This window comes from Montipora capricornis, chromosome 10 (genome assembly GCF_036669925.1).
Source record: "Montipora capricornis isolate CH-2021 chromosome 10, ASM3666992v2, whole genome shotgun sequence".
In the NCBI taxonomy this organism is placed as follows: domain Eukaryota; kingdom Metazoa; phylum Cnidaria; class Anthozoa; order Scleractinia; family Acroporidae; genus Montipora; species Montipora capricornis.
Window position 1 is genome coordinate 53,168,680 of NC_090892.1, and position 16,648 is coordinate 53,185,327.

Below are 16,648 nucleotides of genomic sequence, written 5' to 3' on the forward strand. Positions count from 1 at the left end.
ATTTCAAAGCCCATCGCAGTCCCTCGATGGTACGGCTTTCATCATGACGAGTGCCAAAGCGTTTACATGTAGTTACACATGCTTTGTGATGCATCTGAAATCGCTTACGGAGTTTTGCCTACGTCCGTACGGTTACTCGTGGACAAGTCAATGAGAGCTTTGTTATGAGCAAGATCAGACTAGCACCGATCAAAACATTGACCATACCACGTTTGGAACTGCAGGCTGCGGTTGTTGCTGCTAGACTGAAAACCAAGATACTTGAAGAAATCGACCTTAAAGTTAACGAAACATATTTTTGGAGCGATTCCAAGATCGTATTGCATTACCTCGGCAACGCCCAGAGAAGATTCTGCGTGTACGTGTCACACAGGGTCGCTGAAATCACCTCCAAATCAGACATCAATGAGTGGCATCACATTCCTGGTACAATGAACGTAGCTGACGATTGTACGAGAGGGAAGGAGATTCATGAACTGACTCCAAAATGTCGGAGGATCAGCGGTCCTCAATTTTTGACGCTACCTGAGGAGGAATGGCCGAGTTTCAAAGAAGGCTTGCAAGTCAACGAGAGCGCATTGGAAGCCATCCTCGGAGACCCAGGGGCAGATCGCGGAGGCAAGGGAAAGTCAAAACGGGCGAAAGAAAATGGCGACGAAGAAAAACATAGTAGGGCGAGAAGAGCCCCTGGGGACAAGTTCTTACCAGACCAGTTCCAAACAGAAGAGGTCATTCTCAATTCTGATTGGTGTCAGAAATTCTTTGTGTTTTTCTGCCCAATCAGAGGTCATCAGGCCGTGAAGTCGTTTCGTGTCTTCTTACACGGAAATCACTTGATATACTCGCCTAGGTTCGTTTGGCAAGGTTTTGCTCGAGGAGAAAAGTCTCAATCACAGCACAAAATGTACAGGGAATCGTTCGGAATATCGACGGAGAAATACGCTGGACCTTTTGCAGGTATTGGTACAGTAGCGTATTTCCAAGTGTGCGAGATTTGTTTAAAGATGTCCTCACCGATTCACCTAATAAAATAGCAGCGATTACGTTTGATCTGACAATTATTCTTATTCTGCCCCCTTATCCTGGTCGAGGTATTTCTAGAAATCTTACATGAATTGCGGTGGCAATAACTTTTGCTAATCTCGAGAAATTCTTGATCACACGGACCACACGAAGCACGACTTTATTTCAATGCGCGCCAAATTAAATTCAACGCTATCGAGCTCGTGTTCTCTTCACGATATTAGGGAGTTTAAGATCTACGACGCGACGGCAACGAAAACGTCACAAATTTTGCATATTTAATGAGCAAAAACAATAGCTTTTTGCACGCTCTGTACGTGCATTTTTAGTTTTTGTACAGTTCTTTCACGTTTTCGACAAATCTACGACGTGAAATGACCAATTCTCAAGTTTTACGGAGAACGTGAACAAAAGGCAGCGAATTTGAATTTTCTGTCGTAGATTCAATACCGCACCTCCTAATTCAGTTCCTGGAAGGTTACACTAGTTTTTAGAAGATAGACAAGCCGACATAACGACGAAAACGATTAATAAAACTGAACTTGAAATTTTAAATGACGTTTTCGTTACCGTCGCGTCGCAGATCTTAAACTCCCTATTGTTCACGATGAGCCAACCGAAAGAAACAGTTCAGTCACGCCTGTTGTCGAGTGCGCTCTTACGTTTTTGTTAACAAACAGAGACAGCGAAAACTTTATGGTAAATTTTGGAGAATATTTGAAGAGGCTTTCGATCAAACTTTTTAAGTTTGAAGCCTCTTCTAAGGTAGGTAAAAGAGCTAAACATCCCTACAAACCCGTTTCCACGTTGTACACTCCGCAGCCTTTTCAGCCAGGTGCTTACAGAGTTCGGCATGCGCAGAAAGCAAAATTTCGCTTTCTCTCCTTCCCTCTCTTTTCGCTTTCCTTGCCTCATTTTTTTTTTCCAACTAGCTGGGCATTTGGTAGGCTTTATTTTGGTTGTAAGAGTTTCTGAGAAACCTTTCATCATCTTAGAATTAGGTGCTCAGAAAGGTAGGTGGGTAATGGAGCAAGCTTTTCATGGAGATCTCAGGTCAGTGTTACATTGGTTTTTTTGGCCGTTTCTCCAGTTTCCTTGACTGAATTGTGCTCACTCTGGTATAGTTTGAGAGATCCCTTCTCCCTGCACAAGTTAGTGAACAAAGCTGTTCCTGACCGTTAAAAGTGATGACGTCACAAGATGGGACCGTGGATAAAGCTGGACGTATTTTGCCAGATAGTAATGTAAAAGGGTTTGAGAAAAAAAAAATTGCAAAAATTCTGTTTGGGGTCCCCGTGCGACTTTCGATCCAAAGAGGGAGAGATTAATCGGTCCCTGAGCCATCTGTGATTAACCCCTTGACTACGGTAGCTCCTCTATTAGTGTAATAAAAACTAAGGATAGTCTATACTTCTGAATTTTTTTCCTTGTTCTTGTTCATGTGGTAAGCAGAGTTAGCACAGAACGCATGCGCATTCGTAAAATACGTATTAACCCTTTGGCTACTAGAGATTTGGCCGAAAAACACGTTTTAAAGGTAGTTGAGGGGTTTTTTGGTCAATGTCGTGCTGTTTAAGAGCTAAACCTCTCTACAAACCCGTTTCCAGGTTATACACTCCGCGGGCCTTTTCAGCCAGGTGCTTGCAAAGTTCGGCATGCGCAGCAAGCAAAATTTCGACATAGTTTTTGGCTTTAAAAGTAGCACAACACTTTCAACTTTCACTTTTCGCTTTCTCTCCTTCCCTCTCTTTTCGCTTTCCTTGCCTCATTTTTCTTTTCCAACTTGCTGGGCATTTGGTAGGCTTTATTTTGGTTGGAAGGGTTTCTGAGAAACCTTTCATCATCTTAGAATTAGGTGCTCAGAAAGGTAGGTGGGTAATGGAGCAAGGTTTTCATGGAGATTTCAGGTCAGTGTTACATTGGTTTTTTTGGCCGTTTCTCCAGTTTCCTTGACTGAATTGTGCTCATTCTGGTATAGTTTGAGATCCCTTCTCCCTGCACAAGTTAGTGAACAAAGCTGTTCCTGACCGTTAAAAGTGATGACGTCACAAGATGGGACCGTGGATAAAGCTGGACGTATTTTGCCAGATAGTAATGTAAAAGGGTTTGAGAAAAAAAAAAATTGCAAAAATTCTGTTTGGGGTCCCCCGTGCTACTTTCGATCCAAAGAGGGAGAGATTAATCGGTCCCTGAGCCATCTGTGATTAACCCCTTGACTACGGTAGCTCCTCTATTAGTGTAATAAAAACTAAGGATAGTCTATACTTCTGAATTTTTTTCCTTGTTCTTGTTCATGTGGTAAGCAGAGTTAGTACAGAACGCATGCGCTTTCGTAAAATACGTGTTAACCCTTTGGCTACTAGAGATTTGGCCGAAAAACACGTTTTGAAGGTAGTTGAGGAGTTTTTTGGTCAATGTCGTGCTGTTTAAGAGCTAAACCTCCCTACAAACCCGTTTCCAGGTTATACACTCCACGGGCTTTTTCAGCCAGGTGCTTGCAAAGTTCGGCATGCGCAGAAAGCAAAATTTCGACATAGTTTTTGGCTTTAAAAGTAGCACAACACTTTCAACTTTCACTTTTCGCTTTCTCTCCTTCCCTCTCTTTTCGCTTTCCTTGCCTCATTTTTTTTTCCAACTTGCTGGGCATTTGGTAGGCTTTATTTTGGTTGGAAGGGTTTCTGAGAAACCTTTCATCATCTTAGAATTAGGTGCTCAGAAAGGTAGGTGGGTAATGGAGCAAGGTTTTCATGGAGATTTCAGGTCAGTGTTACATTGGTTTTTTTGGCCGTTTCTCCAGTTTCCTTGACTGAATTGTGCTCATTCTGGTATAGTTTGAGAGATCCCTTCTCCCTGCACAAGTTAGTGAACAAAGCTGTTCCTGACCGTTAAAAGTGATGACGTCACAAGATGGGACCGTGGATAAAGCTGGACGTATTTTGCCAGATAGTAATGTAAAAGGGTTTGAGAAAAAAAAAATTGCAAAAATTCTGTTTGGGGTCCCCGTGCGACTTTCGATCCAAAGAGGGAGAGATTAATCGGTCCCTGAGCCATCTGTGATTAACCCCTTGACTACGGTAGCTCCTCTATTAGTGTAATGAAAACTAAGGATAGTCTATACTTCTGAATTTTTTTCCTTGTTCTTGTTCATGTGGTAAGCAGAGTTAGTACAGAACGCATGCGCTTTCGTAAAATACGTATTAACCCTTTGGCTACTAGAGATTTGGCCGAAAAACACGTTTTGAAGGTAGTTGAGGGGTTTTTTGGTCAATGTCGTGCTGTTTAAGAGCTAAACCTCCCTACAAACCCGTTTCCAGGTTATACACTCCGCGGGCCTTTTCAGCCAGGTGCTTGCAAAGTTCGGCATGCGCAGAAAGCAAAATTTCGACATAGTTTTTGGCTTTAAAAGTAGCACAACACTTTCAACTTTCACTTTTCGCTTTTTCTCCTTCCCTCTCTTTTCGCTTTCCTTGCCTCATTTTTTTTTTCCAACTTGCTGGGCATTTGGTAGGCTTTATTTTGGTTGGAAGGGTTTCTGAGAAACCTTTCATCATCTTAGAATTAGGTGCTCAGAAAGGTAGGTGGGTAATGGAGCAAGCTTTTCATGGAGATTTCAGGTCAGTGTTACATGGGTTTTTTGGCCGTTTCTCCAGTTTCCTTGACTGAATTGTGCTCATTCTGGTATAGTTTGAGAGATCCCTTCTCCCTGCACAAGTTAGTGAACAAAGCTGTTCCTGACCGTTAAAAGTGATGACGTCACAAGATGGGACCGTGGATAAAGCTGGACGTATTTTGCCAGATAGTAATGTAAAAGGGTTTGAGAAAAAAAAAAAATTGCAAAAATTCTGTTTGGGGTCCCCGTGCGACTTTCGATCCAAAGAGGGAGAGATTAATCGGTCCCTGAGCCATCTGTGATTAACCCCTTGACTACGGTAGCTCCTCTATTAGTGTAATAAAAACTAAGGATAGTCTATACTTCTGAATTTTTTTCCTTGTTCTTGTTCATGTGGTAAGCAGAGTTAGCACAGAACGCATGCGCTTTCGTAAAATACGTATTAACCCTTTGGCTACTAGAGATTTGGCCGAAAAACACGTTTTGAAGCTAGTTGGGGGGTTTTTTGGTCAATGTGGTGCTGTTTTTAAAAAAGTCCAGGCAGATGATTGTCTTTCTGGGACATATTGCGACACTTGTCACAAAAGGCTGGAATCATTCTGGAAAAAAAAAGTCGTCATTTGCCATTTCAGAAAAGGACTTGTTGAAAAGGAGACATTCCCTTTTTCCTTTGACACCGAGGCAAGATGCAGAAACTGCTTGTCACAGTGACATGGAAAAAGGTTATAGCATTCCCTTTGAAAATGTACCAATTAAGCCAATTCCAATTTATGTATTGTCCTGGAGAGTTAAAAAATCTCCATGAGGAAAGTACCCAAACACCAAAATCAAGTTGCCACTGCTTTCCAAAATCAAGCAAAGGAATATCTGTCAAGGTATACACAATTCCAATAATTCTGTATATATACACACACTGTATGTTGATGTAGAAGCACATGTTTTATTATACTGACAATGTACTAGAAAATGAAATTTGCCATTGTTGTAATGGCATATCCTTAAGTTTCAAGTTTTTTGCAAATTGCTTAGTTTAACTTTTTACAAAAGATGCCATATCCTTATCCTTTAGGAGGCTCAGAACAGATGTTCAGCCAAGTGCTCCGGCTTATTGTCATGATCACACATGCTACCTGAGCCGCTCCAGAGGATCATTAATGAATCAAGATTAATACAACCAGAAATAGTTTGTTAGATTTGGTCAGGTTTATCTCAAAAGTTCGTCCAGCGTCCTTTCCTGATTTGTTTGGAAACAAGTGAGAAACGTTATATTGCATTCTTCCAGGGGAATTATTTTCATCTTTCAGCTTTTTCATAAATATTTCAAATTCTTCTTCAGTTTATAGTTCTTTCTCACATCATGTGCTAGGTCACAGAATTATGATATGGTTTCAAAATCTAAAAAACAAAATACTTCTCACTGAATTGGTTTTCGAGATACTTTTCAAGCAACAAGTTTTAGAGGGCCTTTGAGCAGCACTGTACCATTACCATAGCAGCAGTTGGGACCCGGCAAACACCCTTTTAATACTCGTAGGGAAAGACATTTATTATTATTTTGTGGATGCCTGTGGCAGGCAGCCACGGTAAAAATTCGAGCCCGTTCCTTTTTCTTTATCTTTTTTTCTTCTTCCTGGTTTTCTTCTTAGAAGTAAGTCTTCTCGGATAAAGACTGTAAACTGGAGTTACCGTCTCATAGCCCTTGTTGGAAACCAAGTAGTATGGGACGTCAAAGAACCCACTCACTTCTCGAAAAGAGTAGGAGACGTTGTCCCCGGTGTTTTGGTATGACCTAATCTGCTCGAGGGCATCTTTTACTTTCTAAAATAAATTGTAAACTGGGTAACAAGCAGTCTGGCCAAAGTCCCCGACAAAAAGCATTGTAAATTAGTTCTGAAAAGCCCCGAGGGGGAGAGACTAATAACTTAACTTCATTTCAGTTCACTCCTAAAAAGGCAATGTTTTTCTTTATCCTCGTATCCCGCGGAAAGTGACACGAAAAGGTTTTCACCAGACCAGACTGGCGGTTTAAAATCGGGCCCTCTCCATATCAACAAGGCAGTTAGTTACCAATCTGGTTTTTGCATTGTATTTATAACATTTTGCGCGATTTCGAAGATGGTATCTACCTCTTCAGATTGCAGTTTTGACGCCAATAGGCAAGGCTTTGCTTTTTTGGCTCATTTATGGAGTGGATGAGGTCAAGAGAAAATGAGGGGACACAGAGGGAGGCTCCCGGTCCAGCCCTTGGGATATGTCATGCCCACGAAAGTTATTTTTAGACGAGCGGAAGTCTTTGTTCTAGCGGAAGTCTGTCTTCCGAGACGTCCGCATGCAGGCTAACCTCGGTCTGATGTTTGCCGCCATTTTCTCTTTTCACTAAGAACCTGAAGAGCCTGAGATAAAGCTCTTTCTTGATTCAAGTCCTATTTTTCAAATCGAAGTCAATCTGTTATAGTTGATGAGGCTTATTACTCATCGCGTGATACCGAGTATGGTGTGCGGCATGCAGACATCTGTCCTTGGCCCAATATTATATTTGTTATATACATCTCAACTTGGCGATATTATCAGGAAGAACGACATGGAATCTCATTTTTATGCGGATGACTCGCAAATTTATTTTTCCTTTGATTCTGCTACACCAAACTGTTCGTTTGTGGTTTCTCGTATGGAGGCCTGTATTCATATGACCTTGTGTCCTGGATGTCATGTAACAAACTGAAGCTGAATGGCGACAAGATGGAACTTTTAATTATCAGTCCTCAACATCAACTTTCTTTTTCCTTTCCGTCTCTTACAGCTCATGCCGGATCCATCATGAAGCCTTTTTACCTGCCAGAAATATTGCGCAACTTTTCCATTTTCTTGACGTGGAAAAACTAAAAATAAAAATAAAACGTAGAAATTCCACGTATATTCTGACTGGATCGCCCTATGGCAACCCAGTGATTATCCCAACCTGTTGTATGGTTGGTCAAGCAAGCATGTTCCGACGAAGCAGAATTTTCCATTCTGCAAAAAAAAAAACCGACCATCAATGTCTTTGTTTGGAGGCATGGCACATTAATTCCAACTAGACCCTCCGTGAGGGTACACTGGGTTGCCTGTGGTACGTGCAGCCCCGGAGGAGGGGGGGGGGGAGGGGGGGACTCCCATATGGAACACACGGGGATGCTAGTCGGAAATTTTAAATTTAACCCCTGAAGGAGACCATCTGGGCGTGGCTCAAGCTTTTTGTGACTCCTAAAGGAGAACAATCTGGGCGTGACTTAAGCAAATTTTGACCTTGGCGGCTTAAAATATTGGCGCTTTGCCCGGAACACCCTAAGCGAGACCAAAATCCAGCTTGCAAAAACAAAGCAAAAGGTAATTAAAAAACCATATAATAAACTACTTACTAACCGAGCTAGCTCGAGCCGTACTGGGGAATATTGGCCCTGGGTCGTACTGCCACGACCTCGGGCCAATATTTCCCTGGCAGTACGGCCTTCGCGCTCGGTTAGTAAGAAGTTATTAAGGGGTCACCCAGAAGTCATACCAGCAGAGGCCCTTTGGCTCACGGGTCCTCACACGTTCGTACGACGAAACAGATCCTTTTCTGAGGTTAAAAACCTGGCTACCGGCCTAACTCTCTTTCCTCCTTTCCCAACCGCGAGAAAACCGCGGTAAATCAGCCATCGCCAAAAAATGTTTTTTTTTTCTCAAAAAATATTTAAGTTAGGGGGAAAAAATACATCATTTTAAAGCTAAGAAAATAAGCTTTCAAAAAGCATATAACTTATTTACAGAAAACTGAAACATTTTATAAAAGCGAAAGTTGAACGAAAAAATTTAAGAAAATAACAGTAAAATATGTTTTCTAGGCAAAATGTGGTCATTTTAGCGTTGATTACGAATTTTTGGATGCAAAACTAATATTTTCTGCAATTTATCTGCCTTCGTGGACATAAATTCGTGGTAAAACGGATAATGCACTTATATTTTTAGATTTTTAGGAATAATAGATAACGTGGTTTAATGCGTAATGTGATAATGCGATAAAAGTGTCAAATTTGCGACCCATTGCTAACGGCAACGGAAGCGATCGCATTACGAATAATTAACCTCTGTTGCCAAAAACCACTCAAATAACCGGTCAGTGTAAAACGCAGACTGCAGACCAGGGATAAAATGCAGACTGAGGGTAAAATGCAGACTGCAGACTGCAGACTGTGGGTTAATAAAATAATAATGAAAAAAGAGTTATAAGAGTGTTAGTAGCCGTTTGTACTTTCACACTGAAACCCCAACACAGCTCCCATCGCTTTGGTTGCCCCACCGCATGTTGACCCATGTTTTATCGAACTCTGTAAGAATTGAAGCTGTTTGAATCCTTGTTGTTGTTTGAAAAAGGACAGTTTCGTTAAGTGAGTTGCTTTTAGGCAAAGAAGTCACCACCCCGTAATTCATATGCCCAAGATACCGGGTTTTTGTAAGTTTCTTTTTCTGTCAAGTGTGATAAAGTTTGACAATGAAATGAGCGAAGTCAAAACAAAGATCACAATCGCCCAACTCTTGTTTATGCAAAGTCAAAATTTACTCTCCAAGACGTGTACGACGTTATTTATCACCAGGTAATTCCATCATATTGGAAATAGCAGCTACTTTATTATTCATCTGCGTCACAAGTTTTCACTGATTTTGGGGCTCATTTTGTTGAAACTCAAGCACGCTTCCAACAGGCCTGTGAACCCTTCCTGCTTACAGAGCAATACTAAAAAACTTCTCCCATATCACATTTGAACCTTAAGCTCGAAAATTCAATACACAACATGATATTATAATTCAAAAAGGCAGAAAATACCACAGAATCCTTTTCCAGCGAAAATTTTATTGAAACAAACAACATATTTGCTCTTAGAGGCGAAAACCTCTTCCTATTTGATTGCGTGCGTGAAGACAAGAAACTCAATTGTGTCAAATTACCATGTACTTCAGGTAAATACTGCTCACTTTGATTTCGTCTCGACGGGCGATAGATTGTTGTCGAAGTCCAGTACTCGTCGCTTTTGAGATTCATGCCTAGTTTATCCAACTGACTTTCCATTATTGAGCTCCATAAGGGTATATTTTGTTTAAGGATCCACTAAAACGCCATTCGCGTTGCCTGACTTTCGACGCCATTGCAGGCTAAGTTAATGATTCTACTGTGTCCACAAGAGAAATCTACGCAGTTCCACTACCCTCTCGATCCTAAGAAAATACGCGCAGAAGGCTCTATACACAAAGACACTACTTACCAGGGGAGTGACAGGAAAGACTTTTACCGACACGGAAAAAAAAAAAAAAAAAAAAAAAAAAAAAAAAAAAAAAAACAAACAAACTAAACGTAGAGCTCGACTGGGTTTGCCCATAGGCAACCCAGTAATAACTAGACTACAATCGCATGTGAAAGTCAGAAAGAACTGCTTTTTCATATCGTTAAAATATATTAGAAATTGATATGTAAATGGTACTCAACTATAGCCCAAATTTTAAATTACTTTAAATGAATTAACAATAAGGAACAAACCGACAAACCATAATACCTTTTTTTGGAATATTATTATTTTATTAGTATTTTACAAACCACAATATGATAAAAAACTGCATCAACGCACATGCTAATCTGCCTCCCTTTTATTTTCTTCGTTCTTCTCCCGGCCCCGACGACGCCTGCGAGGAAGTTTAAAAGCACGTAAAGAACATTGTAGTCAATATTAAATTAAATTCTGTTAGCGTTCCTGTTGACACTGTACTAATGATTCGTTTAATAATTAACATAACTCGATCAACACCTGCAACCCTCTAATGCAGGTGCACCTTCCTCTCCTTGGATTATGATATTAAAACGACAGCAACGTTTGTCTTTGGTCCGACCATTTCATTTCCACGTGGCATCTCATTTGTTGAATCGTCATGACTTCAGTTTTGTGCTCCATCAAGAAAACTTAGTTGGTTCGGTTTGGGAAATGGTCCGCTGTTTAAGGAAAACATCAATGGAGTATTTCTCGGTCAAGCTTCAAGAATCCTTCAAGAAATTGTTCTTCCTCTGCTTTCAACCAAAAAGCGCCTTTTCTTGCATTTTTTCCTCGCAACTATGCTTTATTAAGACTTTCGAGAACAATAATTTAACTCTCAGCAATTAAACACTTGCAATATTTAAGTAGCTCAGTACGTCAGTATTTGTCATATATTCACTTAATTAACACGTCAATTTGAACATTAGAGAGACATGGTCATTTTTATTACAAACAACTGAAAGTTGGCCTTCGAACCAGCAGTATATCTCCACTGGGATTCAGCTGAGAATGTATCGGCTACGTATTTTCCTTACGTTATTTTACTCGCCGTTAAGTGTCCTGGCTGTGCAAGGCAACACACAGTGCCGTGAATCAGGAAGTCAACGTGGAGTCGCCCTTCGACATGCAGTCTACAGCTCCAAGATAATACAACGCTATTTTGACTGCGTTAACGAGTGTATCAACGATCCGCCATGCGTGAGCATCAACTTTTGGTGGCACACCAGGAAATGTGATTTGAACTATAAAACAAAGGAACACAGTTGTCGCGCTTGTTTAGTAGCTGAACCACACTCAACTTACATGGGAATAGGGAAACTACCTGGAAACCGAGGTAAGCAGTAGTTTAACTCCGTTTTCAAATCGTTGTTTTTCGAGATCACTTTTAAGATACAAAATTTCAAGTGAGTAACGGTGAGTGGGTACAAAACGAAGACCGAGGACCACTTCAAAAGTCGTCTTGAAATCACTTGAAACTAACTGGAACATGATTCTCGACCGAAAACCTAGAGGAAACAACATTTGCGGTTTACAAAGAAATTGACCAGGGTCTTCCTTTTGTAGAAACCCCACAAAAACTACAAAAGGAAGACAACTTTATATCGCTTGAAAACAGCCAGAACATGATTCTCGAGTGAAGTGAGAAACAAGAAACTTGGCGATTTTCAGCGAAACTTGACCAGTTCAAATTCCCAAGCGTTGGCAAACAAAATGGCGAAAAATCCCTTTGTATCAGTGACCAACTTTTTAACGAGGTAATAAGATTTAGCAATACTCTCTTAGGGCTCGTATGGACTAGGCTAACAAAATTTGTTTGACTCTACCAAAAATCTTGACAAAAATTGTCTCCACTAAATTTTCAATTTGGTAATTGTGGGCGGACAATATTTGTGAACCATAAAGTGTCAATCACGTTGAAATTGAATTTGCGTGAAAGCTTTATTAATCTTCGATAGAAAATATTGCTTCGACATATAATTGCTTTTAGTTCAATTACATAGGTGATGATTAAAAATTCTCTGCCCTGATTGGTTGCTCTTGAGTAAATAACGATCTTAACGGTTGTTTTCTTATTTGGAAGCCAGAGATAGGTCTCTAAATCATCTCTTGTTAGTATACTCCTGTAATTCAGCTGGCTTTTTCAAATCTTTCCTTATCGAATATAAATTCTTTATACCGGGATTGAACTTGTTAGGATATTTTTATTAATAAGCAGCTTCGTTATGCAAAGGATATAAAAAGAAAGAGGAGTTCGCCAAGCCATCAATTTCAATGCTTAAATAATGTTTTGTCAATTTAAACCGCAAAGCCCGCCGAAGGCACTTCAAAAACAAGTAATTCATCCTATTTTGAAATCAATCGCCAGAGCAATTTTCTTTATGGAAGTTCATTAGTATTAAAAAAAAATTGCCCTTGATCTTTAATGTTCTCTCTTGAATATAACTTTATTTGTTAGGTCAGTAGGAACAAGAAAAGATGAGGGTAGGGAACTCATACAGATGCCCCCTTACAGGTTTTTTTCAGTCTCCGCTCGCCACTGTGCTGTGAGAGTTATTTTGGTTTCGTGCCCATGGTCGCGCAACCAGTGATTACCAATCAGGTGTCTTTCTTAAAGTAGCCGCACATCATGACCACGGGCTAAATTGAGATTGAAAAAAAAAATTGGAAGAGGTCCTTTTATGGTGGATGTGTTCTCTCCCCCCATCCTCTCTTGGTAGGAAATAGTGCGGACTTTAGCCCATGAAGAAAAAGAACATCGTCCGTTAAGCGCTAACAATTATATTTTCTCTGTAAAGGATACGCCAATTCTTGCACCGCTTTAAAAACATTGGACCCTACATCAAACAGTGGAGTTTACGTCATTGATCCTGACGGTGAAGGAGGCTTGCCACCGTTTGACGTCACTTGTGACATGACTGACAAGAATGGAGTTGGCGTGACAGTCATCAGTCACGACAGTGAGAACAGAACACGTGTCAAGGGATGTGATCCCGCTGGTTGTTACAAACGTGACATTCACTACTCCAGAACAACTCTGTCTCAACTGGAAATGCTCACCAGAGTCTCCTCGGACTGTGAACAGTTTATCATGTACGAGTGTTATCATGCTGTGCTTTTTCGCTACAAAGAGAAAGGAGCATGGTGGATGTCACATGACTCAAAAAATATGACTCACTGGGGTGGAGCATCTGCTCATAACAAGTGCGCATGCGGGATGACCAACTCATGCGCAGATTCTCGCTTTGGTTGTAACTGTGATAAGAATGACAAGGTCTGGCGTGAAGACAGCGGTCTCCTCACACACAAGACTCAGCTTCCAGTTTCGCAGCTCAGGTTTGGAGATACTAGACACGACGGGGAGGAAGGGTACCACACACTCGGAAAATTCAAATGCTATGGAACAGCATGATCTCAAGTGATCTTATTTCACAGTATCTATTACGGTCTAATGAACAAGCAATTTTCTTTTGGTTATGACTTTAAGGAGTTATATCACGTAGTTTCAGGTAAAATTCTTGTCACGAAAATGCTGATAAAATTAAAAAAATAGAAAAACAAGAAAGATTGAAAGAACCTTAATTCAGGGATGCATGGATAGACCACGCACAAAGTTAAAAGCAAGGGAGCTTCTTGAGATGATTTGGATGGGGTTACTCAATCTTGGCTAAGAAGATGAAGTTTCGACCATTTTCTCAGCTACTCACATGTCAGTCAACTAACAGTAACTTGAAATTTCTAGAATATAAATAACCTTGGTTTGATCGTTCTGGAACTGGAAAAACTGTACAACATGGAAACATGGCTTATTGAATGATTCTCCAGGTTATAAATGGTTCGATACTGACAAATCTCCTCATCGGATGTCAGGTCAGTTTAGTTACAACAGCAATCAGAGAGTTAATTAGATTTGCACTGAAGCCTTTGATGAACTTTGGAGGGAGCTGCTCTCAAGAAGACCTTCCGAACACTGTGCCGTTTCCACGTTTAATAATATACATAACAATATGACTCGATTGGCTGATAGCAGTGCAGAGAAGACTTAACTGATTAGAGTGTAATGTGAAGTGCTAGTTTTGAATCCACGACCTTTGGGTTAGATCGATACGGTGAGAGCAAATAAGTGAAGGGTTGAACCGCCGTGTCAAAATTCGTTGCGAGCGAGCCTCGAAGGATTTTAAATATTTGAATATTTTTCGCTTTTTCTCAGCAATGGAACTTGAAACTTGGTCAAAGAGAAGTAAATTTATCCGTTTGGACATAGCCGGAGTTTGAGCGTGACTGTTGCCGGAGAAGTGTGATTTTATCGGCGAGATGTCGGGTAAGCTAGAAATTTATACTTTCCAGCCTTTCCCTTATTTAAGTACGAGTGACAACCCAGGAATTTGAGAAGTCGCTTAAATCGCATTCAATCAGGCAAATAAACACACAAAAAGCGAGAAAGTCACCACAACAATAAAGTACGACTTTTGCGTGTAAATATCTTTTTCAGTTTGTTATCGAGATTCCCATACAAATCCTTATAATTTTCTACCCTCCGAGTCTGGGCCGCCTGTGGTTAGATCACCGCTGCTGTACCGACTGAGAGCGCTCACATGGTTCATATGGGGTACAAAACTAGCACTTCACATTACACTCTAATCAGTTAAGTCTGTTGAAATATAAAGTGCAACAGTGCAAAAAAGAGTTAACTCAGTGCAAAAATAGTTAATTCAGTTCAATTTACTCACGGAATTCTCGCTTTTGATTGGCTGATAAACAATAGCTTTTTGTAAGAACCAATCAAATCTTTTGTTTTGATATCAAACGCAAGCACTGGATAGCGCAATTTTTGCGTGATTGCGTGATACCCTTGCGTTGCTTTTGCTTAACCATCATGCATATTATTAAGTGATCAAATGATTTCTCAGCCAATTCATAAACCTTTATAAATTAGAGTTAATGTGACAACCATGACCTCAGCAAGGGATATGCAATGGAACCAAGCCCATTGTCTTCTGTCCGTTACATGTATATATGGGTTATTGACCAAGCTTGTTCGGTCAAGATGGCTGGATATTGGCCACGCTCTTTTTTCGCGTGTTTATGGACCGAGACGAAGAGGAGGTATCTTAAACACGCAAAAAAAAGAGCTTGGCCAATATGCAGCCATCTTGACCGAACAAATAATATCCATATTTATTGTATGGGATAAGACATCAAAAACATTATCTTTGATCTTGCGGGACCAAGCGAGAAATCCCGAGTGGCAGTATAGCTCCATCTTGCCCGCTCGGGTAGCCAATCACAGCGCGGGATTTGGTTCAACTTGCCCGCTCACGGAGCTAGTCATATAATAATGTATTGTATTGTATTGTATTGTACATAAGGACCTGGACCCACGTGAACGTCACACCACGCATTGTCCAATCACATTTTAGGTGCCATGTGCTTACAGACCATTATGTCAAAGTCGAACCATTGCCACTGTGTCATTCCAGTTCTGTCTTTACTGCGAAAAGCATCTACACTGAAATTCCCTCCCTTCCCTCCCTGTCTGTGATTGTATCACATTTAATGAGCTATTTAACATGGACTCATACAGTGTTTGCACTTTGTAAAATAATCATGTGGTGTCACAAAATTCTTTTTTGTTTTGTTCTTTGTTTCCTTAGCTGTATAGTTTATTTCGTTAGTGTTAATTATTTAGTGTTAATGTAGTGTCGTAGTCAACCGTAATTGGTACCTTTAAAAAATAGTTTGTAACTTTATTTGTTCTTAAAAGTCTCCCTTTTGAAAAGACTATTGTAACTGTTTAAAAATGAAAGTACACAGAGTAAAGTAATTAGTTAATTTAGTGTTGTCATTTAAATGTATATAAAGCATTAAGTAAATCTAAGTAAGATTAGTTAATTTAGAGATAGTAACTGTAGTAACTGTTATGCTTGTAGTTAAATTAAAATTCATAAGCGTTTCTTAATTTATGGTGGTTAGTTGTACCATTGTCGGAAGGAGTTTGGGTGCAATTTTTTTTTTCTTAATTTTGTTCCGATTGCGTTTTGTTTCTTTTCCCGGGCCTTACGGACACACGTCACATATAGTCGATCGTGAAATAAATTATGGGTGGGGATGAAGTGTTCCCATGCGGGTCCCCTCATGCCCCATAGACTCACCACACTAGGGTTGTGTGCCTTCTGATCGCACAACGATTGCCATAGAAACCAGGAGGCGCAACCATAGATAGGATAAGGACTTCTCATTTGAGGGAGTCTAACCCTCTGGAGAGGATTGTGGCCTTGCGGATTGTAACCCCTTGGCGAGGATTGTAGGCTCGCATTGCCAACTTGCTGTCATGTCCTTGGGGTTTGTAACCCCTTGGAGACGATCGCCACCTGTCCTTGCCGGACATCTTAGTTAAACTGCCTTTTCATGACCTGATAATGGAGTGCTTCATCTCCTACCCCATCACTTCACAATCTGTTGTCTGTTGCACTTGTTGTTGTGGGTTGGGAACATTAATCGTGCAATTTGGAATAAATAAGCACTTGTAATTTTTTCAAATTTTCTTGACAGCAATAATATTGTTATCACCTTTCCTACAGCTAAAAAATCAAACTGCAAAAATACCCTATGTAATTGGCCACTGCAAAAAATACTATAATAATCTTTGTTTGTTCCCCCCAAATGTTGCATAAGCATTGTTTCCAGTTTCTCTTGG

General features: G+C 40.4%; 1 protein-coding gene across 1 annotated transcript; it reads left to right on the plus strand.

Moving 5' to 3' along the window:
• The first annotated feature begins 10,624 nt into the window (after positions 1-10,624).
• On the plus strand, positions 10,625-15,739 carry LOC138022293 (contactin-associated protein-like 2). The gene is made up of 2 exons (XM_068869395.1): positions 10,625-11,287; positions 12,750-15,739. The coding sequence occupies exons 1-2, from the start codon at positions 10,963-10,965 to the stop codon at positions 13,361-13,363; spliced, it is 939 nt and encodes a 312-aa protein (XP_068725496.1). The 5' UTR covers positions 10,625-10,962; the 3' UTR covers positions 13,364-15,739.
• Positions 15,740-16,648: the final 909 nt, after the last annotated feature.